Below are 26644 nucleotides of genomic sequence, written 5' to 3'. Positions count from 1 at the left end.
AAACTTGGGCGACCAGAGGGCCCATGGATGGAGAAGACTGCAGGACGTGCGCTTTGCCGCCGCTTGAACACGCTTCCAAATGCCGAGCTCAGCCGGATTCACGGTCACATGACGGAGAGCCAGAAAAGCACCATCCTGGATGCCTTCCCGTAGCCGTTTAGAAACGTTCTAAACTAAATTTCGTCTCTAAATCAGGCCGGCACGTCGGCAAATTGATCTCCGCATACCGTGAGAGCAGAGTGAGCTCTTTCTAAACCTTATATCTGGAAGGGGGGGTCGACCCCCCCTTCCAGATTCTAAACGTCTCTCTAAACGATGATTTCGGTCTCCGCTCACTCGCAATGCCCATCTTTGCCTATATTTGGTGCTGCATATTGCTTACATCATGCTGCCGCTCGTCCTCCGACCCTCTAGAACTTGGTTTGATCATCATCATGTTGCGACGCTACGGTTTCACAAATCCTGCTGTTCCGACACAGTGGGGTGTTTCGCAGTCCGCTTTGTGATTTAGAAGTGCTCCAAATCCTACGGGAAGGCATCCACTATAGGTTTACGACCAATCCGGATGGTCATAGGTCACGGATTTTCAACAACCCCACCATTCAAGTACTATTAGAATCCTACTACATCCTATAGATTTGCAAGGCTCCCACAATCAATGAGCTTCTTCCCCTGCTGAGCGCTGAGCTCCGGCTCTGTAATTGTATATTCAACGGCATCGGAATATCTTTAAGTCGCGAGGTTGACGTGAGCTCAACAGATGAACAACAAGCGAGTGTCCTATATTTACACATGCACATCAACCCGATCGCGGATAGTTCCAGAAGGACTCACCATCGGATGCGAGCTAGACAGCTGTGGGGTCTGGTTGTAATGCTGTGGCAGCATGCCGCTGGGAAAAGTCGTGTCAGACCGAAGACATCCCAGTACAAGAGATTCATACGCACCGAAGGTTGACGAGGAGCTGCTGGTAGCTCTGGTGCCTGTTCTGCCCTATACGTCCTGTCAGCATGATTCTATGGCAGGAGGCTCAGGCTGGTGCCTACTCAGCGAGGTCATGAACGCCTGCATCCGGGAGATGAGGATCAGTTAGCGGAAGAGCGTATAACTGCAAATCTGACTCACGTAGCTCATCGCGCCCGTCGCCTGGTCTGCCTCGAACATGTCCGCGCTCGTCTGCGAGTCCTTGCATCCGCTCCATGATATCTTCAGCGCAGCACGTGTCGGAGCGAGATATCAGCAACCTCTGAGCGAAGGAGACATCGCAATACGTACCACGTCTGCCGGGCTCGTCTTCGTCTGCCGCAAGCGACGCTCCATGAACTCAATTGCCGAGGAGAATGCACGAGCCTGCAGCGCAAATGCCGTAAGCATCATGCAGGAAGAGGAATATAATGTGAAACGTACGAAGCCGCAACCAGCGAATGCGGTGAGTAGGCCTTGCGACGCTTTCTTAATGAAACCGGGTTCCTTTATCTTGCCATAGTGGTTGTAGATGTACGGTAGATCTGCGATGATCAGTGCGATGAATTGTGGAAATTAAATGGAGATTTGAGAGACGACGCACCGAGAGCAGTACCGGAATGGCAAGACTGCAAAAGAAACGTACAATGAGTTTACACCGCATCTAACCGAAGGGTGCCCTTACGTCGAATATTGTGGTAAGCCTACAGCCAGGAGGTAATGGCTTCACAAGGATATCATGCAGCATCTGTTTGAAGTGTCCAGATATCGGTGGATGGATCTCGGGTGTCAGACGCAGACAGGACGAGGTACGTACATTGTCCACGAGAGGGCCATTCTCTTGGAAATCAACAGGGTAGATCACGTCATTATACCCATCCTGCTCATCTCCGTTCATATCCTTCGTCTGCTCACCGTGACCCGAGTCTATCGCACGGTCAGGATTGGCATCGACGAGACAGTAGGACGACTTCACAATAGAAGAACAGTGCGTCATGCGGCTGGGCATTACTGACGAGCCACTTCATTGCTTCGATCTGCGTTGTGCATCAGCCGGCCGAAGGAAAGTCGGAAGACATGGCTTTTACCATGTTCTCCTTCGTCGGAATCGAGCGGGGGTTCGACGAGTCGTCCGTTAGCACCACAATGTCTTCATATTGGTATCCATAGTCCTCTGGATACGTGTATAAGCACCAAGAGAAGAGGGACTGAGCGATACCTACCACACAGGAACCGGCGCACGTTGTGTGCATCGTTGATGCATCCCTTGAGCTCCTCGGATTGACCGATATAGTTGATACCGATCTATCAGAACAAGTTTCAGATGTGTACAATAGAAGGGGTTCACAAACGCACGCAAAGCGCCTTCCTCCTCCCAGTGCACTGCGAGTATTGGAAGTGCAGCCGCCTGTCGTCCCCGTTCTCGTCCTCGTCCTGGAACAGCGGTCCGAAGTGCCGGCGCTCAGCCGGCGGGCGCAAGAGTACATACGAAGAATCGTCAGACACGATATATACGTCTTCGTGGTGGTGGTGATGATGGTGCTGATGGTGCTGATGAGGCTCTTCCTCCCACATCTTTGTGAGTACTAATTGACAGACTGAAAAGTCGGCACAAAGACGTCCAAAATGCTAGGGAGGACGTACAAGTTGATTTCTGGGCGGGAACTTGTTGCAAAAATGATGGTGGTGACGTGGGAGGAAAAGAATGACCCGGCTGTAGACTGAGCAGGTCAATATAGCCTGACGCTAAATCACCCAGTGGATCACGTGCGACGTGACAGGGAACGCGTCAATTTCTCAGACGCGACTAGAGGCGTATATCATTTAGGTATCGGCCAGGGGTTTGACCGACGGTCAAAGGACTGGGTAGAAGCTTCCGTCCCAATGACTAACGTGTTGTCCTCCATTCTGAAAATACACATGTGGTGATTGACGCGACGCTGAGCATGAGTCGGGATGTGACTTCAGCGACAAAGTCCACAAGGATCCTGGGCGTCAATGGCTGAGTACCCCGACTGCCAGGGGTCATGTCTTTGTTATAAGCAGGTACATGAACTCACAGATTTATGTTTCAATGGCACTCCGAGATGACTTATCGAGGAGGCATGACAATAGGAGAAGGGTCATGAAGGCAGGACTCCTACTGCAAATGCCTGTCGCGTCTTTCACCCCTATGTTATCCGCGACTACAGGTGCACGACTCATAACTTCACCACAAGGTTTGTAGGCTCGTCAATTAAAAAGGCTTGACAGTGCAGTACGTCAGACTCACAATGCATACCGAGACCTCCAATTCCACGAGCGTCATTGTACTGCTTGCAGAACATATCCTAGGAGGCGCGAGGGACTCTCACAACTCATCGTGAAACATCGCGCCTGCATGCCATACAAAATGAGTTGAGACTAGGATTCAATTCGAAGGATAAGAAAAGAGAAGAGAAACAAATTCGTGGGCAGAATAGGTTGTTCTATGGATGCGCACTTCGAGATAAATCCATGGACGCAATCGTGCTCCATTGCCGGCCAGATACTCGACAGGCTTGAAACAGGAAGAAGCCGCCTGGTTTTTCGCGAGAGGTGAGTTCGCATGCTTGAGATCAAGGAAAAGTGCAATGCCTGAGCGGAGCAGTGAGTACAACATTAAATTAGAACATGAAGCTCTTCGACGAGGTAGAAAGGCGTGGGAGATGCGGCGCCTTCCTGAAGGGGCAGTTAACATACCGAAACGGGCAACTATCGCGACTTCATAGTCACCAACTAAAAGAGCGCAGTTAGAATTTCCTGTTTGCTCAGTTCTGTTAGAAATCGCGCCTTAGTTCCCAAATAGAAAGGTAGTGATGGCGGGTCAAGATGCGTCGGGGCGCGTGATTACGCGTCCTAAAATAGATTTCTGTATATATACAGTTCTACGCTCCACTTTATATAAGCAAATTTCCTTCTTTGTCTTTCTTTGTAATCATGCCCTCGGCTTGTCTGCCCTTGGGCGCTCCCCAATTTCTGGAGCTCCAGAAATTTGGGCGCTACTTTCCAACACTCCCCCTCAAGCCGATGGGCATTCCGAGCTTCTTTGCGAGCTTCTCGTGCCTCGGCTTAGGGAGTGACTTTGTTAGGATATCCGCTATCATGTCCTCTGTGGGACAGTAATGGATATCAATATATTTATCCCTCAATTTCTCGCGCACATAATGATGCTTTACATCAAAATGTTTTGATTTCGCATGGAATTGGGGATCACATGCGATTGAGATCGCCGCCGTATTACCCTCGAATAAAATTGTAGGATCTTGTTGCTCGAAACCTATTTCTTTGAATAGTGTTCGGAGCCACACGGCTTCTTTTGCCGCTTTGGCAGATGCCATGTATTCGGCTTCTGTGGTGGATGACGCGACCGTGGTTTGCTTATTTGAGCTCCACATGATCGTGCCATTTCCTAATTTGAATAAATATCCCGAGATTGATTTGTGATCTCGGATATCGTTCGCATAGTCTGCATCTGAGTAGCCCACAAATATGGATTGATCTTCAGGCTTGACATCTGCAATTGGCCCGTAGATTATTCCAAGTTCTCGCATTCCAGATAGATAGCGGAGGATGCATTTAGCAGCAGTCCAATGAGCCATTCTGGGATTGGCAGTAAATGAGCTAAGCCGTTGCACGGCGTGAGCAATGTCTGGTCTCGTGGCAATTGCCGCATACATCAGTGATCCGACAAGCGATGCATATCCGTTGTCTCAGTCGCATTCATCATCAGTTTCGGGTTCTTCTTTTTCAAGCACTGTATTTGGATCAAGAGGCATCCCAACTGTGTTGGTGTTCGTAAGCCCATTCTTGTGTAGGATAGACTCAATATATTTTGTCTGAGAGATTTTGATTGTCCGCTTTGAACGGTCTCTCTCAATTTCTATCCCCACAATTTTCCAGGGTTCGCCAAGGTCGGTAACTTCGAACATATTTCGGAGTTCGCTCTTCAATTGGTCCATTAGTGCGCAATCATCGGTGAATATTAATAGGTCGTCTACCCAAATGGTGACGATTTCTATCTTATCACCTTTGATCTGAATGTACGCACATGGATCCGAGAATAGGCGCTTGAATCCCGCGTCTAGTAACTTGCGGTTCAGCATGATATTCCATTCTCGGCCAGACTGCTTTAGCCCGTAGAGGGTTTTCTTTAATTTACATACGCAATACGTTCCATCGCTGTATCCTTCGGGTTGCTGCATGTACACTTCTTCTTTGAGAGTTCCGTTAAGATAGGCGCCTTTCACGTCCATCTGTCCGATCTCCCAATCTAAGATTGCGGCTAGCCCGAGGATAGCTCGAATGGTTTTGAGGTGGACTACGGGTGCGAACGTCTCGGTATAGTCCATGCCTGGGATTTGAGAATATCTCTTCGCAACCAGGCGGGCTTTGTATTTAATTATTTCACCCTCTTTGTTTGTTTTCTTGACTAGAACCCATTTATTTCCTATGGGTTTTCGATCTTCGGGAGGTTCCACTAACTCCCAAGTCTTCATACCCTGTAGTTGATTGAGTTCCGTCTGGACTGCCTGTTCTCATTTGGGCCACTCGAGTGATCTCTTGGCATCACTGAGCATCTTTGGCTCGTCCGCGTCCGCATTTCTGTGGGCGCTCATTGCAATATAGACTAATTCGGCATCTGATTTATCTGGATCATTATCCAGATCTTCATCTGCCTCTGGGTTGTGCATTAGACAGTAATCATGCTGAACTGTCTTTCTTCTGGTTCATCTGGGCTGGCTTGGTGCGTCCATCCTGCTTTTCTCATGTTGATCAGGATCATCATCCCATCTGCACTTTCGTGAATTTTTGGCAGGTGACTGTGGTGCAAAAGTTCCTAACTCCCCCTCGCGCTGCACGTCTGCGGTCGTTGTGAGGTTTGGGACTTCGGGTCTCCTTTCCGCATGCAGCACGTCTGACGCATTGCTAGGTAAGGTGCTCAGAAATATATTTTGCTCCCCCTCACGCTGTGCTGTGAGGATAGGTACGTCGGATCCTATTTGCTCTTGTGGCACGTGAGGCGCATTGCCGGGCAAATGGTCCGGGGAATTCGAAGAAAATTGGAAATTACGCGAGATTTTAATCTGGTGCATGTGCATATCATAATATTTGATGGCTTTGGGTCCGTCCATGTATCCAACAAAAATATACTTGTTGGCACGGGGCGCTAGCTTTGATAGTGTTGCGTCCTCCGTGAGGACCCATACGAGGGAACCGAATTCTTGTAGGTACGAGATATTTGGTTTCGTCCCATTCCATTTTTCTTCAAAAGTTGCCCCATTTAACACCTGGGTAGGCGATCTATTTTTAATATAAACTGCATGAGCAATCGCTTTAGCCCAAAGATAACGAGATAGATCTCTCGCATAGATCATTGCGTGCGCTAGTCCAAGCAGTGTGCGATTCAATCTCTCAGAGACCCCGTTCTGGGATGGTAAGTACAGCGCAGTCGGACCCATCTCGATCCCTTTCATTTGACACCAGTTAATTAATTCGGTGTTCATGTATTCTCGACCATTGTCGAGCCTGAGTCGCAAGGGTTTGTTTCCAAACTTGCACTCGATATAGGTAATATAATTCTTTATCTTTTCGGTTACTTCATCTTTATGCCTCATAAATAATACTGTACTTCGACGACTGTAATCATCGGTAAATGTAATAAAATATTTCCACCCTTGTAGAGTGGCTGTCTGCACAGGTCCCCACACATCTGTGTGTGTTAATTCTCTGGGTACCTTGCTGCATTCATCCGTCTCTTTGGGAAATGGCTTCTGCGTCACCTTTGCTTGAATGCACACCTCGCAATTAATTTCATCTGAGCTTGGTGAGATTTCTAGGCCATCAACAAGCCCTTCGCGATATAATCGCATAAGCGCTAGTTTCCCAATATGGCCATAGATCTTGTGCCACTCTTCCTGGGTATGCGGGCCATATTCCTTAGCAGTATAGGTTCGCGCAGGTTGTGGAACTATTGGACGCAATTTCAACGAATATAGTCGTCCATTTTTCTTGCCTATAGCAAGAGTGTGTTTATTTTTATCTATTAGTATTGCGCGACTATTACCCATAAGTACTCTTCCTCCCACGTCATCCAAACACGTGATGGAGAGGAGGCTATTGGGTGCTGTCAGCGCATACAGTACACCGTAGAGACGGAATTTCACTTTCTGGTCTCCTACTTCACTTTCGACATCGACCGTACCGCGGCCCAATGCCTGTGTTGGTTGCGGTCCGATGCCCATGATCACATGATCTTCGAGCACCTGATAGGTCGCGAAGACTTCACAACGATTTGTAATGTGTGAAGTTGTCCCAGAGTCGGCAAACCACTCATAGAAAGAAGTGATTTCGCCATCAGATTCGAGAGATACAGTGTCACTATCATTATCGTAGGCTATTTTTGCCTCATCCTCTCTCGATTCGACCTCACGTGCTTCGTAAGCACGTTTCATCTTTTGCTGTTTCATCGGCGGGCCCTGTCTGGCTTTGCCGCCACCTTTAGCCCAACAATCCGTGGCCTTATGCCCGAATTTTCCGCAATTCATACATTTGACCTTGTCGCAGTGCCGACACTCGTTACCAAGATGTCCCGGCTTTCCGCAGATTGAACATTTTTTGTATTCCCCGAAGGGGTGCTTCTTTCCTTTGACAACCATGGCTTGGTCCGAGGATTGACCACGCTCGCCACGCTCGTGCCTTCGCCTATTTTCATCAAGAATGATGGCAATCAATTCTTGTGATGTAAGCTGAGGGTGCACGTTGTCAGCACCTTCGGCGCCAAAGTAAGAGCTGAGGAAAGAATCTCAGCTCTCTGTGTTACAAAGCTCCTCTCTGAGGAACGCGCGGACGACTTCCGCCTCTACCTTTACCGATCACGTGACAATGACATCACAGAGCCTAGACTAACCATGTGACAATGATGTCACTGACCACATGACCATGATGTCATCATGGTCATCGCCCTTATCTATCCGGCACGGATCTACCAGATCATCTGATGATATGCACCTTGTGCTCAAGGCATGTTTACCTCATGTACAAGATCCAGACCTAGGACGCACTTCCTATCACACATGCGACAAAGGCATGTTTGCCTCACCTTTGCCTTACCCTTACGATACAGATACCGAACCTCATGGGCATGGCCCTAGACCCTGATACATGCGCTAGACGCACGACAACCTCGCTGCTGCCTTGTCTTTGCAGCACGACCTTATCTCCATATGGACAGATTGTCTCTCATGCAGAGTCATGACTGACTCAGCATTCTCACGACCGTGGGACAGGTATACGAACCCTGTGCCCTTGTATTGAGACCGATGGACCAATCGTAGTTCTAGTATTACAGGTAGACAGACACCTGTACTTGTATATAAGACCGACAGGACAAGCTGGAGTCCCCATCTTGTCCTGGTTACACATCAACCAGTTTTACCATCTACATCTGTGCAATAGATCGACCTTGGTCCGCAGACAGCAGCCAAGCATTCATAAGACTACTCCACTGGGCCGACCTCTGGTTATCGCTATGACTGGAGGTCGGACCCCTCATGATTGACTTGAGCCCTTGCGAAGGCTTAGTCACTGACGATGATGAACCGGATGTACGGTGGCACGACTGGCCCCCGTGACACTCCGGTAATGAAGTGGCCAGGATGAGCCGGAAATCCTCATCAGAAACAACCTTCCCCATTAGGTGGAGTTGTTCCTGGATCTGTCGCAACTGTGTGATATGATTGGAGATATTGTCTTCTTCCTTGGCTTGCATCTGGTAAAAACGCCGGCACAGCACGAGAATTCCATGCTGTCCACGCTGTTCCTTGACTGTGCGGAGCTGCTCCCACATGGCCCGTGCCGTCTCAGCTCCAGCGATGTGCACCATCTGGGAATCTCCCAGCGATAGCACAATTACGTTCTGGGCCTTGAGGTCCTTCTCTCTCCAGACACTAATCTCCGCCTCTCTCGCTGCCCTATTGGCCGGGTCATTACTCGGCTGCGACTTCAGTGTCTTTCCAGTCACATACTCCTGGAGACCCTTATCATTAAGGATGGCCTCGACGTGGCGCTTCCACGAGAGCCAATTGTCTTCTTTCAGGAGCGGAATCCGGTAAGCATTGCTATTGCTCGTATTATCAGTGCTGGTCGACATTATTTGTTCTCATACTAGTAAGGGGGTAACAATTTTTGTAGCCACAATAGGGGCTGTTGTTATCCGAGTATTTATTGGCTAGAGCCGGGGCTCATAACCTGTTAGAAATCATGCCTTAGTTCCCAAATAGGAAGGTAGTGATGGCGGGTCAAGATGCGTCGGGGCGCGTGATTACGCGTCCTAAAATAGATTTCTGTATATATACAGTTCTAGACGCTCCACTTTATATAAGCAAATTTCCTTCTTTGTCTTTGTAATCATGCCCTCGGCTTGTCTGCCCTTGGGCGCTCCCCAATTTCTGGAGCTCCAGAAATTTGGGCGCTACTTTCCAACAAGTTCTATAACTTAGCAAAGGCAAGTTGAGTGTACTATGCCAACGGCTGCAAATAGTTCAACTGCAGCCTAGGATGGCAAGTTGTCGCCTCAGGAATATTTGCCAATGTAAAACTGTGGGTGAGCCAGAGACCCATACAGTAACCGAGAAAAACCGTGACAGTATTTGCTGGTCTAGTGGAATGCACTATATCGCTGTCCCGCTACTTCCGCAAGTAGCTTTGCGAGAATGTGTACCAGAGAACTACAGTATGTCCATCTTCGAGAGTACTAGAGACTGGTACTAACGGAGACGAATGCCCTAAGCCTGGTCCATTGTTATGACAAGGCAGACGACGGCACCAAAGAAACGCGACAAACTTTCAAAGCGAGATCAGTCCAAGACGTACCGTCCGCCGGTACCGTGGGACGGGCGACATATGCCCGAACGGACGCGTCACTTGTACTTCATTCAGACGTTTAATTTTCCTCCAGAATACTGACCAGCTGCTGGGGAAAAAAATGCAGCTGTTGTACATCCGCATTAATTGCAATTGAGTTTTTCCGTCAAAACGAATAGGGGTTGACGCGATGTCGTACGCTGAGTTGAGAACAAAAGATGTTTGTTGAATTAACAACAGGCTATCATTAGTAAATATCCAGGCATTTGAGCAGTGGTAATAATCAACTATCGACAGCAGATACCAAACGACTCAGCAATTACGACTGTTTGCGCGCGGTGCCTGAGAGCGAGCGAGGCATCGAGCCGAGGGTCATCATCCGGAAGGACTCCCACACCGACGGGCCATACATAAAGTACAACGCACCAAACGCCGCCCCTCCGAGATGCGCGTAGTGGTCAAACAACCTGCGCGAAACGCACGTCAGACACCAGGTATCACGTAAGACTGTCCAGTGCACTCACGCCCACCCCCGCAGCACACCCATCACGTCCATGACGACCATCCCGCCCACGCCCCACAGGATGGGGAAGTGCAGGCCAGGGAGGAAAATCAGGGCTACGCTGTTATTCGGGAACGCGAGCGCGGTGACCACCACCGCGGCGTAGACCGCGCCGGACGCTCCCAGCGACGGGAAAATCTTCTTCGCTGCCACTTTCCCGGCTTTCGCCGCTGAGATTGGTATCGCTGCTGCTGCCGCGGCTACCAGGCGCGGGTAGAGTATCCGCGACGCCGCGACGTGCGAAGCGAGTGAGGCGAATATGCCCGCTGGAAAAATGAGAGCATCAGCATCGCTGTGATCGAGACACAGGCTAACTTGCCTGACACATAGAATGCAAGGAAGTGGTATATCGGCGTAGATTCACGCAGGTTAGAGGGGTCCTTCTGCTGCTGTTTTCCAAAATACGACGTCGCGGCGGATCCTGTCAAAAGTCAGCAGGCGCGAAATGCAGGCACAAAAGAGAAACGTACCAAAGCTTGTCAAAGCCATGCAATTGAACAAGAGATGTATGAAACCGTGGTGGCTGCCGATCGGTGCATCAGAAAAAAGGATCCGTCCCGACAAAAGGGCGCACTCGCCTGAACACGCTGGTGAGCATCGTGTACGAACGTCCCGACAGCGGGTGGTGCGTGAAGCTGCGCATCATGAACGTCTGAAGCGGAGGGATGGCCCACGCCATCCACACCAGCCCGTTCACGGCAGCTATCCCCGCGCAGACCCGCCACCCTTCCGAAGCCCTCAGTGCTTCATTCGCGCCTTCCACCACGGTGTAAATTGTTAGCGACTTGAGTGACTGCGGCCAGCCCTGTATCGACTCGTTGATTTTGACGATAGACGCCTTCAATCTCTGAGGCTGCAGGTCAGCCAGTGATGAATAGATACATATATGCACTGCACCTGAACCAGGTGCTCGTATCGCGCGGCAGCCATCTCGCGGTTTGTCGGCACCCGTAGCATATACGCCAAACTTGATTCCGATATCTTGTTCGTCCAATACAGCGTATCTTCGTTAGTCCACCGCGCAGCGGCGCCGAACGCGAGTGTCGAACCTACTAGGAAGAACTGAAAATCACTGTAGCAAGACGCAGAGTGAAAAAAAGGTGGCACATACGAGTATCTGGTTACTGACAGTAGGGGGTATTCGCGTGTTCTCGCCGAGCATCTCCACCTCAGTCTTGGCAAGCTCTTCGCGAAAGCTAGGAACGTGAGGTGCTTCCGGAGCTCGGTAGGGGCGAACATGGTGCGACGTTATTCGAGGAAATCGGCGAGACGGACAAGCGGATAGAGAGCGCCGTGTTTGAGGTATGCAGAAGCGGAGAGGGTATGCGCGCAAAGTCCAGAGCATGGTGATCCTCAAGTTCTCCCAGCTTCAAAGTAGACTGTCTACGCGGGCGTATCCCGATGATTTCTCAGTATCTATTGACTGTGCAACACAAGCATGAGCAGTGAGTTGTAAATGGGATGCATATATTCAGGATCGTACGAACACAAACAGTAGTTTCCGGTAAAATGAGCTTCTCAGAGCATTGGGAAAAATGGAAACCCTTTGCCAGTGTCTCTGAGATGGGAAATGATTATTCCTTTATGATCTTCTTTAATTATGTCAGTCCAAGGAAAGCTACAGTTACTAGAATGAAGAAGACAGTCGTTCTGCAGGTGATGGTAAGCAGAAGAAGTGAAGCGCTCTGACACGCGACGCGTCCTGTCGGCTTACACGTGACGTGAGGGATAACTGGCCGCTCCGACGAGGTGTCCATCGTTTCGTCGTTTGACTGAACACAAACCTAATAATCTGCGCAACACGGACGTCGCATTTAATTCATTCAGCGGTAACAAACCGAATTCAAGTTCAACAATGTGTAACTATAAGAGAACTGCGAACTGTTCCAGACAACTGCCATTTTCCAGGCTGCCTCCTGCATAAACAGCGAGTAAGAGAAAGTGGTGCGTCGACAGATAGATGCGTACGGAAGAGAATCCACCGAGGGAATGACCAGCAAGGAAGAGCCTCAGGGAACGATACTCTATGTAGATCAGGAGCCGAGCGGGGAACAGTGTACAAATTGAGCGCACCTCGCGGACCGCAGATATAACTTTGTCTTTGTTGCCGATGGTGGAAAAACAACGTCTCATCAGAAAGCTGCACGATATTCAGAGCAAATTTCGCGTTGCTGCATGATACATGGGAGTCCAAGGCGACATGTCTTGGAGAGCCGTCTTTCCCCCAGACCCGCTTGCGGTTCCACTCTCTGGGGTGCCCGCCAATCTTGTCAAAAAGACAACGAGGTGCTAGTCGCAGACGCGATCTCGCGACACCATAATATTGCCTGTGAAATACGAGCGTGGCACCACACATAATGAGTTCAAAATGCAGGAACAAATCAACATTCCTGAGCATTGTTACACAGCGGACAGCGAACGCAACCAAAATCCGTGCAAACAAAGTCTATGAACACCGCAACTAGACATAGTGCTGAACCAAGAGCAATCGATTAATAACGCACTAGAGTATAAAGTCCACTTCGTTCCTTCGTCCGATCGTAACGGTATATATCTGGAGATCACGGACCCCCAATGGACTACCACAATCAAACAAGACAGCCGACAACGGTGCCAACCACAAGTAACAACAGCACACTCATGCTATCATGTGAAGGACTGGCACCATTGCTGACCGGGTCCTGGTTCGGGCTCACGCCCGTCGCGCTCACGGCTCCAGTCACTGAGCCGATGGTAGGCGAGGGCACCGCTGCGTTCACGCCATTCATAGCCGACGCAGTGCTCGACAACTGCGCAAAGCCAACAGACGGGGGTGATGCACTGAAAACCGTATACACATTTTTCTGTGGAGTTCGGGTATCAGCAGTGGAACGAACAACCGCTGACAATAAACGCACAAGGAACGTGTCCCCGACGATCCATGCTGGCGCGCTGGTTCCCGAGTTGTCCACAACGAAGAACGCGCCCAGACACGTGTCCGAGGAGATTTGCTCAAGCATGAAGTCTGCGTTCGAAACTGGCCACGCGATCGAACTCGAGCCGAACTTGAGCGTCACGTTCACCGAGGTCGAGCAAGGATAGGTGTAATAGTTCTCATACTGCCCAGTGCCCGGTGCGCTACCAGGAATTGCGGCGAAGATACCAGCAATAGCAGACGCGGGTCCACCGACAAGGGTCGTGCCCGTATCGATGGCAGCGTACGATGCAGATCCGTTCTCCAAGGAAACAGCCTGACCCTGCGATGTAAGGCCTACAAGAAAGTCAGTAATATACATCACAGCGGAATAAAGCTCGCGCACCGCTCAGTTCCTGGATCCAGTAGCCAATTTCTCCACTAGGAATATCCTGGTAGTCAATGTTGCCGGTAAAGAGACTGGAGTCGACGCCGCCGAGGGTGAATGTTCCTCCGGGCTCCAGCTGGCGTGCATTCGTGTCATTTCCGAAACGAGTGAGCTGAAACGCCATAAGCGGCTCCGAAAGCGAACCACTCGTCTGCTCGAGCGTCTCCCAGAACGGAGTCGCACCCGACGACGCGATCTGCTGCCATGCCATGCCCATAAGCCCGGATACAGGTGCGTTCAGCAGACCCTGAGACACCTCAGAGACTACCGCGAATTCCTGCCCTGCTACCTCGAAACCAGCCATCTGCACGGTATCTTTGGCTAGTACACCCTGCGCCGCACCCGAGTCATACTGGATCTGAAACGATTGATTAAGCGATTGAAAAGTTGATGACTTGGACGGCTCGAATGTGGGTACCCCGCTGGGCACGTTCGAGACAGCGCCAGTGGTGGTGGCACTGGCGAGCCATAGATCTGATGAACCAGTGTCAAGGATCACGTTGTAGGAGACGGGAGGCGTTCCGACAGCTATTGAGCCGTAGAAATCGGAGTCGGCGTCCTGATTGACCAGTCTGGGCGGAAAGATCAGCCTCTGCAGGGGACATCGCAGCATACGAGATTGGAGGCGAGCTGCATGCATGCCCGAACATGACCTTAAGGGCAGTCATCTGGGTATTCCCTTACGAGCACTGAATGCCACTCGTCGAACTGATGGCATCGCGACATTAACGATACACTCACAAATTATTCCCGCTCTCCCGCTTCTTGTTCTTGTAGCTGCCAATTCCATACTTAGCCTCCAAAGCGAGTCGTCTTCTCTGCGCGTGGGAGCCCTGTTCGGCAAGGTCGCGCTGTTGCTTTGGCCGGCGCACGAGGGCGATAGACTTGCCAACCGGTACAGTTGGATGCGGCGCAGCAATGATAACTGGAGCCAGCGAAAAGAAGACCGAGGCTGCTAATGTCAAAGACAGAAAGTACATGGCGAAGAGGAAGGAAGAGACTGGAGTGGAAGGGGAAAAAATATAATCGGAATGGGTGTCGGAAACTGCGCACTGCGCGGCGTGGCTGTGATTAAATCCGAGAAACCCGACCAGCCGGTGCTGAAAATTAAGGTCCGTGACAAGAAACGAACGAGTTCCAGCTACGAACACTGTCTGAGCAGCGGTGAGAAGATGAGGGCAGAAGGAAAGAGAATGAGTGGCTCTGCGCAGCGTGTCATGGGGACCATTGCCATTCCCACCCTTAAAAGGCAATTTAGCGCTTATATCATCTCTCCCCTTGCTGTTCAGACCAGTGCATAAAACTCTGCAATTGCAAGACGAGAGGCGGCGCCCAACAGCTTGATGCACTGCACGCACGATACGCGACGCATACTACTGGGAGGTTACATAAGGTAAACATCCGTAATTCGGGACAGCTGAAGCCGGAGTTGTTTATAACTTCGAACTCACAATAGGTAATCCCTTTCCAATAATCATCCGGTCAGTCTTTCCACACACGGAGCCATTCATAGAAATTCAGCTTTCGGATATAAAGCTCAGCACTACAACTTATCAGATATTGCAACCAATATTGGACTCAGAGTTCGTCGACGCTCAGCTCAACTCGACTGCAGCGTACAGGGAGTCACGCGAATAGGCCGTCAGGAGACAGAATATATCATTGCTCCTTCTGCTTCGACAGCGAGCGCGGCATGCGGCCAAGCGTGATGAGCCTACAATACTCCCACGTTTGGGGGCCATACGCATGGTACAGCGCTCCAAAAGCTACACCGCCCAGGTGCGCCCAATGGTTAAACCTCCTAAAGCACACAAAATCAACACACGGGCCAGTCCGTAGCACGGCTAGACGAAGACACACCTCCACCCGCGCAGCACGCCCAATATATCAACAGCTACGAGAGCACCCACACCCCACGTTACTGGTAACGGGAATGTTGGAGGTATAGCCATCGCAATTTCTGTGTCAGGATATTCCAACGCGGTTAGTGCAAGGGTTGCATAAATGGCCCCAGAGGCACCGTGCGATGAGGCGACCGTGGTCGACGCCGACGTCACGGCCCTGGCTGTCGCGGCAGACGCGAACGAAGAGGCAGAAGCCAATGAGCCTGGAGGTGCGGTATTGCTTGCAGACGCAGACAGACGGGAGACGAGACGCGGAAATATGAAGCGCATGGCGACGACGTGCGACACTAGCCCTGAGAACACGCCGGCTGTGAACGACAACAGTCAGCAGCAGTGAGCGAGACGATACGAGAAGACGCACCAGAGATGAAGAACGCGAGGAAGTGCCACCTCACGGTTGCTTCCCGCAAATATGTCGGATTCTCAGTCTGCCTTTTGGCGAGAGAATGGCTCACGGCAGCCCCTTGCATCAAGCATCAGTGGAGAGAAATACAGCAGCAATCATACGACGTACCAAAAGCTGAGAGGGCCATGGAATTTATAAAGAGATGGATAATACTCTTGTGACTGGCCAGAGAACGGTCAGCGTATGTCGCCACGTCGGTGCACGGGTGTCATCACCTGAAGATGCTAGTAAACAGGGTGTACGACAGCCCGGACATCGGGTTGTGCACAAAGCTCCTCGTCAAGAGGGGCTGCATCCGGGGCATCTGCCATGCCAACCATACGAGTGTATTCGCAGCCCCGATGCCCCAGCACACCCGCCTCCCCTCAGAGGTGTCGAGTATTGGCTGCGCGACCTGCACGTATGCCCAAGTGACAATGCCTTTAATCGTCTGCGGCCACTCCTTCACTATGGTGTTGAGGGACGCCAACCCTGCTTGCAAGCTCTGTTACACAGTGAGACCTCGCTGAAAAATATCGACGGGATACTCACCTTGCCGAACTGATAATACCGCGCTCTCCTCATCTCGTCATTGGTCGGCGCCCTGAACTTCCACGCCATGCCAGAGTCTTGGAGCCGGGTCGACCATACGTAGGTCTCAACATTAGTCTCCCTCGCTGCAATCCAATACACTAAGATCGATCCATAGATGAAGCACTGAAGGTCGTCAGAATGTACTTCTAGCTGGCAGGAAAGAGACTCACCAGGACTTGGTTTCTAACTGAAGGGAATTTGAGTCGATCGCTGAAGAGCCTGGTGTTGGTGGTGCGCGTAATCTGCTGTCGAAAGGAGGGTATGTGTGATGTGTGTTGTACTTCCGCGTATTGGTTAGCAGTGAAAGAAAACGGTCTGTGCTGTACACGGACTCTCCACCAAATCCGTGCAAAGGGTAGTGGCCTGAGCATTACGGCGGATGGGCGCTTATCGACACAAGTGATCGAGCAATGCCGTTCGAGATTTCAACATAGCAGTCATTCACGGTAGAAGGTCAAAAATGGTACCTGCGATTCTGATAACCAGAGCAGCGATGTCTAGAATACATATCCACAAAGTCCCTAACGTCACCGTATCATCGTACACTCTACCCGTTCCGCAAACCTTCAATAAAGAAACGCCTAGCGCATGCCTTCGTATGGAGGGGGCGCACCACGCCCAGCGAGCACTATTTCGTTGATGACTTCGTTGTGCTCGGTACGCTTGTACGTACGGATGGTCTCGCCGTAGTCGGAGATGTCGTAGATGCGGACGCGGCGATCGAAACCAATCCGCCCATAGCCAGAATATGACCTAAGATGTAGACGGCAGATCAGCCGTGAGCAGACGGTAGAACCAGGAGGCATGTCAGACACTCACCCTCCACCGCCGAAGCATAACCACACGCCCTGCACCCTTCTGCAGTTCTCAGTGACTGACGGATGGAATTCAACAGTATATTCGAGCAGCAGAAAGGAACGACTGACCATGACAATGTCCGTTCCCGACGACCTTGACTTCGCGTGCGTTTCCTCCAGCACGATGATCGCTCTCCATGGCTTGTAACAAACCCTTGTGGAAGAAACCGTCCTGCTTCTTGGCCGATCCTTTGCCTTCCAAGTCATGTAGACCAACATCAAGCGGGATACCAGTGTCGGGATTCACGTCAGCCGCTGCGTAGCTCTCCTCGCTGAAAATGCACGTGTTATGAGACTCAGATCAACAGTATGAGGAACGACATACAGTGGGATATGGAAGAACATAAGTGCGTTGGGCTTTGCAAGTCTCCTCGTGTCGGGGGTTAATTGATCTGCTGCTTGCCGCGCCCAAATATCGCCCATATCCTTGGCATTATCGGGTGTGAATGGTCGCTCAATCGGGTCAATGGAAGCTGGATGCCTAAACATCAGTCTGAATACAGAATTAATGTCCGACCAACAAACCTGATTGCTCGAGGAACCAATCAATTTGGTCCTACATCCAAGGTAGTAAATAAGATGCGCGACCATCCAAAAATCAAAGTGACACACCTGGTGAATCCAATCATATTCAGTCGGTACGAAGAAACCGAACCAGTTGAGAAACCCTTTGGAATAGGATCCGGAGTCAAGGAAGTACAAAGTGAGAAGATGCATCATAGAACTTCAAAAGCGATCGTCAGAAATGAGACGCATCGCGAGCTCAGGTCAGAATACTTACGGATCAGCACTCTTCACTTTGAGCACATAATTCCCGACACCATGGATGCCCTTGGGACCCGCCTCGACAAGGCTATACGGCAGGCCCTGCATGTACTTGATCTGCGCCTCCCTGCTGTCACCGTCTTCGTCATCGTGATTGCCAAATACCGCGGCCCAGGGAATGCCGCGCTCTGCTACGCTGCGAGAGAACTTGGCAAGTACGGATCTCACGTCCCATGAAGTTCCCTGTCCGTTCAACTGGTCCCCAGTGAAAACTACAAAATCCGGCCGCTCAATGTCGAGCATGCGCGAGAGTAATGATGACGTCAGGTTGTCCGAGCCGCTGCACGGTGAGAGATCGGTGTCTCTGCACGTCCCCTGAGCGACAGAGAAGTGCAGGTCTGCGATCTGCATGATCTTGAACCGGCCGTCATGAGAAAAGTGCAACGGCGGCGCTCGCGGGGGTGCTGTTGCTCAGTCAGTCATTTACAGAAAGACAACAATGGTTGTCAGACATACGCTTCACGCCTCTCCGGTACGTCAGCCACACGCTTTCGCGCCCAACGATCGCCTTGTGGTCCAACACGGGCATGTCGAGTTTTTCGAATCCATACCACGGCTGATCATCGCCGAAGAGCACGTCGATCTCTGTCACCAGCTCGTTCTGGCGCTCATCCGCGCTCATCTCTGCCAATGTCTTCGACATCTTGTACCACAGGTACAGCTTGTGACCCGAAGGGTTCACAGAATGCGCCACTTTATTCCAGTCTGCGCCGAACGGGGACGGCGTCTCACGGTCAGGGAGGATGCGCAGCTCCGTCACCACCGGCAGGTCGTGGCGGCGAGTCCGGCGGTAGTACACGTTGAGGCTCATGAGACCCGACTGGGAATTCAAGTTGCGCTCGACGCGCACCCACTTTCCCTTCGTCGCATCTTGCTCCTTCGTCGAGCCTGGATAGCACATCGAGCCCGCAACCGACGGCGCATACCACGGGTCGATCCAGCACTGGGTAATTGCAATCTCAGTCACTGAAGAAATGAGGCAATCAGCATATATGACGTCGAGATATAGAGATGTATGGGTAGGATCAGTCACATCTGTATGCATTGCGCACGATTCTCACGTCTAAGCAGCGCATCCGTAGTCCTTGCCGTCCACCGTCAAGTAATAAAGGCACGGCAGAATGATCACTCCACGGTCATATAAAAACATGCTTCACCAGGTCAAATTCACTTCAAACAATGGGTCGGAAATATTGGCCTATCTATCTGTACAACAGACTGGCCAAGATTTCGTCCAATTGAAGCAGGCTGACGTGAACAAATGCTCGTGTGAACCATGCCCTCATTCTAAGAGTACGGATATCCAGAACTCCCAAGAATAAACCCTGAGCGCTGAGCATTACAGGAGAGAGCTCCGGTGACGCTCCATTGCGCGAGAGCTCGCATTGAGGGTAAACAGAAAGACACGTACATCCGGTATCATGCGGCAATAATGGATCCCACACATCCAGAGGAAGACTTGCGGAGCTCGAAGATACGTCCGGCGAGGTGACATTCCACCAATCTACGCCCTCAGGCTGCCCACCGGTGGTGGGCTGGCTTGCACCACCAGACTCCGAGACGTCTGAGTTCGCACCAGACACAGGAGCATCGCTAATGATGTCCCAAGACTGCCAGCCGAGGCGTTGGATGCTGCCAGGTCCGGGTGTTGGCTGGTAGAGCACGAAGATGAAAGTGAGCAGACATGAGAAGCCTATAATGAGCGCTGCAGGCGTGAAGATAGAGCGCAGGAAACGAAATATTCTGAACAAGGAAAGTGCCATGGCAGGCACTGTGCCGGCTCAAGTTGGATTACTGGTCACAGAGAGAGAGAACGTCCGTCGTCGGCCTGAGGGTGGAGAACTTCAAGTTTCCAGAGCAGGACTCGGGTAGATAAGACGAGCCGCCACTTTGTCAATACGACCAAATATTGTGTGCGCCGGTAGCGCGTAAAATCGGTACTTCGTCCATACTTCGTCCAAGTCTCCGAACGTTCTTTTCACCAAAATGCAGCGTTGTCTGCGTCGTCTCTATTCCGCCATCCCAGATGCTGCTGCCACAGCGAGAACGGCGTCCACCCCGCTCGCTGTCCGCCGCCGTCGACTCCGAAAGCAGCCCGCTGTAGGCACTAACGAGTCTGACGCGACCCCCGATGGTCTCACACCGACCGAATTCGCGCGTTACCAACGCGCCTTGGCCAAGGGCGAACTGATGGGCGAGGACGGGCTGTCACCGACAGAGGCAGAGTGGTTGGAGAAGCTGAACGGTCGTCGGAGTCGCATGCGCGGTGTGCGCCAGCTGCTGAATGAGGACGGCGAGAAGGAGGTGCGGGTCGTCGGCCAGAAGATATACCTTCCCAACATTATCTTCCGCCTCGTGCGCAACCACACCCCGGCCGGCCAGCCGTACAACCCGTACGAAGCGACGTTCCGCATTTCCCAGTCCGTCACCAAGACCGACGTCCGCTCCTACCTCCAGGCCGTCTACGGCGTCAAGACAACCTACATCCGCACCGACAACTACCTCTCACCGTACACACGCGACCCCGCCGATTTTTCCTTTTCCGTAAAAAAGGTGTACAAGACGTACAAGCGCGCGGTGGTCGGCCTGGTTGAGCCATTCTATTATCCGCAAGCCAAGGAGGATATGAATGCTGCCGATCGAGAAAAGCGGGAGAAATGGCTCGAAGAAAACTTTGGGATGAAACTGCTCGAAGATGCTCGCACGCTCGAGCTCCTTCGCCGCACCCGAGGGTCCGGGTCGAAGTTCAGATGGCGAACTGGGGTGACGGCGCAGAGGGGGAATATCCTGCGCATCATCTCTCAGCGGCGGGCCGCGAGGGAGCTGGCTATCGCAGATACAAAGGAGCGGATGAGAGAGAGCAGACAGACTGCAGAAGCGGTCACGGCGAGCTAATCCTGACCTTCGATCGTACTTTGTTGAGTCACTTTCCGTCGCGCATTGTCGTGCAATATTCCGGTTACAGGCTTTTTCAATGTATCTTGAGTCTGAAGCATGAATACATCAACAATTTAGATCGACCGATGTCGAGTGAGCTGGTAAATCAATGATCGAGGCCGAACGAGGTTGAGCAAGCCACGGCACTGAAATTCACGTTGGCAGCCAGAGCATATTCCCTCAACAACCAAGCAGACTTCCTACGGACGACCGGAAGCTGATACGAGAAGTGTTTGCAATGCGACAGTGCTCGTCAAACACAGAACTGACCTCTGTACATGTAGTACTGCGGCAGAATTCACCGACACTATGTGCGTGATGCATCCGAGAGGGTCATTTGAAGTACAAATATTATCTTCATCCCGCCACACACACACTGAATTAGGCTTCAAGTACACGCCCGTTCGTTCGTACCGGACACGCTCGCCATGTCGTAGGCCGTTGACGTACACCGTCGCCATATCCTGTCAGTCGCAGGTTAGTGGTATAGGATCGTCAACACCCACAACATAGTGGAGCGTATGGGAGAGGCATCCATTATGGTCTGCCAGGACATCGCCAACACGTAGATCATCATTGTCCCTACCTGGCGGACAATGCTATCCTTCCATTTCCCGTGCCCAGCAGACATAAGTACTAGCTCCTGCTGGGTCCCATTCAAGTCGCCGCGCGCCAACAGGAAGCCCCGGTAAACAACTTCGTACTCGGTACGGCGTCACTAAGGCACGTCCGTCATTATATTTTTCTGACCCCCCGCCGGTAGCAATTATTCTCTGTTCACTGCAATTCGTGCGACACTCTCTTTGGAACTCCTCCGTATTCCTCTCCTTCCTTCGGCGCGGTTTATGGCACCGGCACTGGCGTGAGTGATGTCTAGCCGCCGGGGTTCGCGCACGTCGGGCAATGGTTTCGTCATCGGGCGACACGATTTCATTTCTCTGACCCTCTCCCGTCGGATGTTGAGCTCTCGCTTCTTTGAATTTTCAGCTACGTTGCTGGCGTGACAAGTACTAGTGCAAGGCCATTCTATGCCGATGTGTGCAGTGATGCATATAGTCGTTCAATACCCGTCGATCTCAATTTTCGGCGTTCTGCCTGGGCGTGAATCCGTTGTTCACCTTGTTGAGTTTGTTAATTGTCTCAAACGAGGAGCAGTGCTGATATTAGAAGCTCTACAAATACATCTGTGAATGTACACTTTCTACAAGCATTAGGCAACGCATCAAAAAAGTCCATTGAAATCAAGTGCGAGTAAGTCTTCGGTCTAACGTCGCGCCCAGTCCAAGATTCCAGTTGACGGATGTTGGGGACGAGGTGCAATTGGAGGTGGGGGTGCAAAGCCGAGGGGGTACGATGCAGCAGAGGGGTAACCCGTAGGTGCTGGTGGACTCCACCCATAACCGGGAGATGCACCTCTCGGAGGAAACGGCGGAGGTGCATGCAAAGACGCATTTTGTAACGGGGGAGAGAGACGGCTTCCAGTGGGTCTCATCGACTTATTAGGCTCGGGGTGGTGTACAGTGCCTGCGAAGAGAAATCAACGAGAGATCACAGTGCGCGCATGAAAAACAAAGGCTCACCTCTGTCGTGGTCTTTGCTAGCCTTCCTTCGCTCCTTCTCCCTTTTCCTGTCCGGCAATTTCTCTTTCTCTTTCACGGTCATCTTCCTTTTGTCCCTGACTGGTGTATAGGTGACGTTGTACGACGCATCCACCTCGAGCCGCAGATCTCTATTCGTCTCTATAGGCGGCCTCAGCTCCGGCATATCGATCTTGCTCAAGTGCACCATGAGGCTCGTCGGCGGGACGTACGCCTTGCCTTTCGTGGCTGGGGCCGGGTCGTCGAGGTTGATGCGCCGCAGGCCCTTGGCCGGCGCGGTATCGTACACTACATACTGATGAAGCTCCTCCTCGTCCGCGATGCCCGACTTGTGCCGCAGGCGCTTCGTCTCCTCGACGACTCGCAGGACCCGGGGCACCTGCGCGGCCGAGGCGGAGCGCACGGTGATGAAGAGCATCGCCTCGTCCTTGAGCAGCCCCGCCGCGTACGCGGCGTACTCCTCCACCGCGCCCTCGCTGTCCACCTCCACTTCGTTCGCCTCGCCCACGCCTTGCATGCTCCGTAGCATATGCTTCTCCGCAATGAGTTCGACGCCAGTGCGCGGTGCGGGTTTCGGAGGGAGCGCGGGCACCGCCTCTGAACTGGCACTGGCACTGTCACTCAAGTTCGCTGGCGCACCGCGGGACTCAGACGGTGTGCGCCGAGTGCCGAAACCGAGGAGGCCCGTGATGGCGGTCGGGAGTAAGGGCGTGGTGGACACCGGCTCATCAGTACTAGGAGTATGGTATGCCTCGTTGGTGTCGTGGAGGGTGAGCAGCGCGGTGAGAATGAGGATCTCGAGGCCCTTGCGGTCCTGCACGTCGAAGCGGTTCAGGTTGTAGTCAAGCATTTGAATCGACGTCGTGCGCAGCCGCCCCGCCGGCTCCTTCGTCACGGCGACTAGCACCGCAGGGTCGGGTTTGCGGATGATAAAGCACTCCTCACGCCGCCATTCGAATTCGTGCCTGTAGCCGACCATGAGCTGTTGAATACATGCACATTAGAATTGTATGACGCTTACTCCTCCCACTTGAAGCTCCATTTGAAAGACAGAGTGCCTGTAGACTTAAGCTCGACTATTGTCTCGGGGTTGTGCAGCTGAATTGTCTTGTGCTTGCTGATGGCACTCGGGGCGGTGGCAGTCGCCAGAAGAGATTCAGAGAGAGGGTCTGAAAGCACAGGATATCTGTAAGCCTGCTACGAACCGACGACAAGAAAGTCCTCAACTCACCATAAACATTGATAACATATACGTTCCCTGGCACCAACTGCTTGCGATAGTGCAAATTCCCTGCTGGGTCTGCCAGATCGACGATCGTCGGGTCATCTGCATTTGGGGAGATGTGTAGAGTGAATAGGTTCTGATCCAAGCTCATCTTTCTCGAGACAGAATGTAAGTATGGGTGCTTGTTTACAGGATCGTCGAGAAGATGACCAAGTCTCTTGGAGTAGACAGCTGCAGAGTAAGTGGAGAAAAGCAGAGGTTGGCGGTACGCACGGTACTGACATGGTAGCGCGCAGCATAAAGGCTCGGCGTACTCACACTGCCTCACCCCCGTCACGGTGAGCTGCGCATATATACGACGTTGAACGTTGAGATCGGACAAGAACTGAACAACGAGGGGGATCCGACATAATTTAATGATTGAATCCGTAGAATGCGACATTACTGTACAAGTGATACCGGTCAAGACGTGCGTGTATGATCCTTGCAAAACGGAGTAAATGCGACGGAAATTCCGCGAGCAGCCCGGCCACAGCCCCCTACTCTTCCATATCCACATCCGTATCCACCATCTCGACGTCCACCTCTGTGCCCATCGCCACATCTTCTATCCCCCCGCCTCCACCCTCGTCCTCCAGGAAACCCAAACAGTCCGTCCCACATCCTCTCCACCGCACCGGAACGCCCATCTTGTTACCCTGCGTGCCGACGTCCAATCCGGCGACGACGAGCTCCCACGTGAAACGCTCCACCGCGTGCTGCACGAAGACAGCCGCAGACGCACCCTGTGCGCGATGTGCCGGAGCCGGGCACAAGCCGATGCCAGGCGGGGTCTCCTTGTCCTGTTCCTTTCCCTTCTCTTGCACTTGGATCTCCCGATGCCGGATGTGTAGACGGGAGTGAACGTCGTCGGTGTGTGATACACGCTGCACCTTCGGCGGGGGCTGGGAGGGCTTGGGCTCGGGAGGCGGAGGCTTCGCGACCGCGTTCGGCACACATGCGCGCAGCGTATTGAGCACCGACGGCGGGTGCTCTCCTTCTAGCAGCGGGATCGCGTACAGCGCCTCGAGTGCCGTCACTCCACCCATCGACTCGACCGGCGCGAGTAGTGTGCGCAGGGAATATTCGGTAAGGTGTGGTATGTCGAAGCAGGAGGTCGTATGTGAGATGAACCTCTTGCCGCCTTTATTCCCAGTCTCTTGCTCCTCCGCGGTAGGCACTTTCCACGGGTTCCCCCTGACGGAAAGTTTGTCCAGCCGCATTTTGAGCATCTCCGCAGGTAGCCATTCCAACCGGTTCTGCGACACGTCTAGCTCGCACAGGTTTGTGAGCTTAGCTATCTGTGGAGGAATTACGCGGAGGGCATTGGCATCTAAACAAAGTGTGAACAAATGCGGAACGACTTAACGATGTCACTCACGCATGTTCAGCATGGTCAACCCGGAGAGCAGGAATAGCTCAAGCGGGAGCTTAGGTATTGTATTCCTGGCAAGGTTCAGCTGGATCCCATGGCGCCGCGGTTCGGCTGTGCCCTGCAAGTACGAGGACGAGGCTGTCTTGCTGAGACCTCCAATCCTACCGGTGTTGGGCCCGAAGGCAGGAGGATGACTGAAGACTGCATCGGGAACGGTTACAGCCCGCGTGAAAGTGCGCGTCATGGGGGGTGGTGATGGCACCGGACGACGCCTATCCCCCGACTCGTCCTCGGGAAGGACGACGAGCTTTGCGAGGTCTGCGATTGACGGTGGAATGATGGTCAGCGGCGTCCCGAACAGTCCGCTCTGGCTTTAGACAAAGATTGAGTGCGTGAATGCACATTTGAAACCTAGACATTCACCTCAAATTAATATCCCCGTTGGACCGGTCGACTGCGGCGGCGATCGCAACCTCCCATATGTCAAGCTCACGCTCTTCAGCTGTGAGTGATTGGGAGTTCTTATTCATATTATTATCATCAGACAAGACGGAATGGTTGTCGTGTGCCGACGGGTGGAGCACAAAGAACGGATCGTCATGGTCGATAATTGTCGAGTCCGAGTATGCACTGCCAGTAGACTGCACACGCGATAGCTTCTTTTCCCTGCGTGGGGGCTTCCAGTAGTGTTTAGCAGACGCTGCGAACGGGTCGACGACCTGCGGCACATTGCCCGCCCGCTCGTCCAGGTCGTGTGACTCGAAACTTCCTCCCCGGCTCAGAGAGTTGGACGCCCATTGTGAGACACGAGTACGTTTCTCATGTAAATGTGGTCTCCTCGTCGCCTTTGTAGACGCTGCAAACGGATGAACGACCTCTGGAGACTGCGGGGGAGTTGCAACCGCCTCGAGGTTTGGTGAGGAGGGTGGTGAAGAGTCTAAGGGATCAAATGAGGGTGAAGACGGGGGAGAAGATGAAGGAGAAGATGCTGGAATGTATTGATCGTCGACATTCGACATATTGACTCACTACGAGAAGGAGATACAAAGACAAAGGCGGGAGAGAAGGGCGGTAATTCATTGGTAATTAACTTATAAGGAAGCCTTTATGTCACGCGCCCGCCTGTCAGGTGATCGCGACACAATGTGACAGCCTG

The 26644-nt window shown here is 52.2% G+C and overlaps 10 protein-coding genes across 10 annotated transcripts; 2 read left to right on the top strand and 8 right to left on the bottom strand.

The window, feature by feature from the left end:
* Positions 1-753: 753 nt before the first annotated feature.
* On the bottom strand, positions 754-2538 carry SCP_0900330 (Metacaspase-1A; the record flags this gene model as incomplete). Its single annotated transcript, XM_027761268.1, has 14 exons — positions 754-780; positions 835-892; positions 948-993; positions 1047-1065; positions 1126-1206; positions 1276-1350; positions 1408-1508; positions 1568-1592; positions 1649-1711; positions 1781-1890; positions 1940-2000; positions 2052-2137; positions 2187-2268; positions 2320-2538. The coding sequence occupies 14 exons, from the start codon at positions 2536-2538 to the stop codon at positions 754-756; spliced, it is 1053 nt and encodes a 350-aa protein (XP_027617069.1).
* A 2156-nt stretch (positions 2539-4694) lies between these two features.
* SCP_0900320 (hypothetical protein) lies at positions 4695-5333 on the bottom strand (the record flags this gene model as incomplete). Its single annotated transcript, XM_027761267.1, has 1 exon — positions 4695-5333. One exon carries the CDS (start codon positions 5331-5333, stop codon positions 4695-4697), a length of 639 nt encoding a protein of 212 aa, XP_027617068.1.
* Positions 5334-8422: 3089 nt separating this feature from the next.
* Positions 8423-9133, bottom strand: SCP_0900310 (hypothetical protein; the record flags this gene model as incomplete). The annotated part of the gene is made up of 1 exon (XM_027761266.1): positions 8423-9133. The coding sequence occupies one exon, from the start codon at positions 9131-9133 to the stop codon at positions 8423-8425; it is 711 nt and encodes a 236-aa protein (XP_027617067.1).
* Positions 9134-9648: 515 nt separating this feature from the next.
* Positions 9649-9948, top strand: SCP_0900300 (hypothetical protein; the record flags this gene model as incomplete). The annotated part of the gene is made up of 2 exons (XM_027761265.1): positions 9649-9715; positions 9773-9948. The coding sequence occupies 2 exons, from the start codon at positions 9649-9651 to the stop codon at positions 9946-9948; spliced, it is 243 nt and encodes an 80-aa protein (XP_027617066.1).
* Positions 9949-10165: 217 nt separating this feature from the next.
* On the bottom strand, positions 10166-11753 carry SCP_0900290 (Uncharacterized protein; the record flags this gene model as incomplete). Its single annotated transcript, XM_027761264.1, has 7 exons — positions 10166-10313; positions 10371-10674; positions 10728-10829; positions 10879-10931; positions 10987-11255; positions 11306-11470; positions 11520-11753. The coding sequence occupies 7 exons, from the start codon at positions 11751-11753 to the stop codon at positions 10166-10168; spliced, it is 1275 nt and encodes a 424-aa protein (XP_027617065.1).
* A 1243-nt stretch (positions 11754-12996) lies between these two features.
* Positions 12997-14729, bottom strand: SCP_0900280 (Aspartic protease; the record flags this gene model as incomplete). The annotated part of the gene is made up of 4 exons (XM_027761263.1): positions 12997-13251; positions 13306-13658; positions 13708-14321; positions 14491-14729. The coding sequence occupies 4 exons, from the start codon at positions 14727-14729 to the stop codon at positions 12997-12999; spliced, it is 1461 nt and encodes a 486-aa protein (XP_027617064.1).
* Positions 14730-15408: 679 nt separating this feature from the next.
* SCP_0900270 (Metallo-dependent phosphatase) lies at positions 15409-20077 on the bottom strand (the record flags this gene model as incomplete). Its single annotated transcript, XM_027761262.1, has 17 exons — positions 15409-15550; positions 15610-15961; positions 16015-16116; positions 16168-16220; positions 16275-16543; positions 16591-16755; positions 16803-16995; positions 17184-17196; positions 17246-17385; positions 17452-17506; positions 17559-17761; positions 17815-17962; positions 18015-18045; positions 18102-18213; positions 18271-18718; positions 18771-19280; positions 19726-20077. 17 exons carry the CDS (start codon positions 20075-20077, stop codon positions 15409-15411), a joined length of 3288 nt encoding a protein of 1095 aa, XP_027617063.1.
* Positions 20078-20300: 223 nt separating this feature from the next.
* SCP_0900260 (mitochondrial ribosomal protein) lies at positions 20301-21209 on the top strand (the record flags this gene model as incomplete). Its single annotated transcript, XM_027761261.1, has 1 exon — positions 20301-21209. The coding sequence occupies one exon, from the start codon at positions 20301-20303 to the stop codon at positions 21207-21209; it is 909 nt and encodes a 302-aa protein (XP_027617062.1).
* A 1306-nt stretch (positions 21210-22515) lies between these two features.
* SCP_0900250 (hypothetical protein) lies at positions 22516-24225 on the bottom strand (the record flags this gene model as incomplete). The annotated part of the gene is made up of 4 exons (XM_027761260.1): positions 22516-22775; positions 22832-23814; positions 23871-24018; positions 24081-24225. 4 exons carry the CDS (start codon positions 24223-24225, stop codon positions 22516-22518), a joined length of 1536 nt encoding a protein of 511 aa, XP_027617061.1.
* A 388-nt stretch (positions 24226-24613) lies between these two features.
* On the bottom strand, positions 24614-26507 carry SCP_0900240 (hypothetical protein; the record flags this gene model as incomplete). The annotated part of the gene is made up of 3 exons (XM_027761259.1): positions 24614-25446; positions 25495-25859; positions 25912-26507. The coding sequence occupies 3 exons, from the start codon at positions 26505-26507 to the stop codon at positions 24614-24616; spliced, it is 1794 nt and encodes a 597-aa protein (XP_027617060.1).
* Between the last annotated feature and the right edge of the window lie 137 nt (positions 26508-26644).

The sequence above is a fragment of the Sparassis crispa genome (genome assembly GCF_003851025.1).
Source record: "Sparassis crispa DNA, contig_000008F, whole genome shotgun sequence".
In the NCBI taxonomy this organism is placed as follows: Eukaryota; Fungi; Basidiomycota; class Agaricomycetes; order Polyporales; family Sparassidaceae; genus Sparassis; species Sparassis crispa.
The sequence above is the reverse complement of the archived record's forward strand: the minus strand, read 5'-3'. Positions and strand labels throughout refer to the sequence as shown.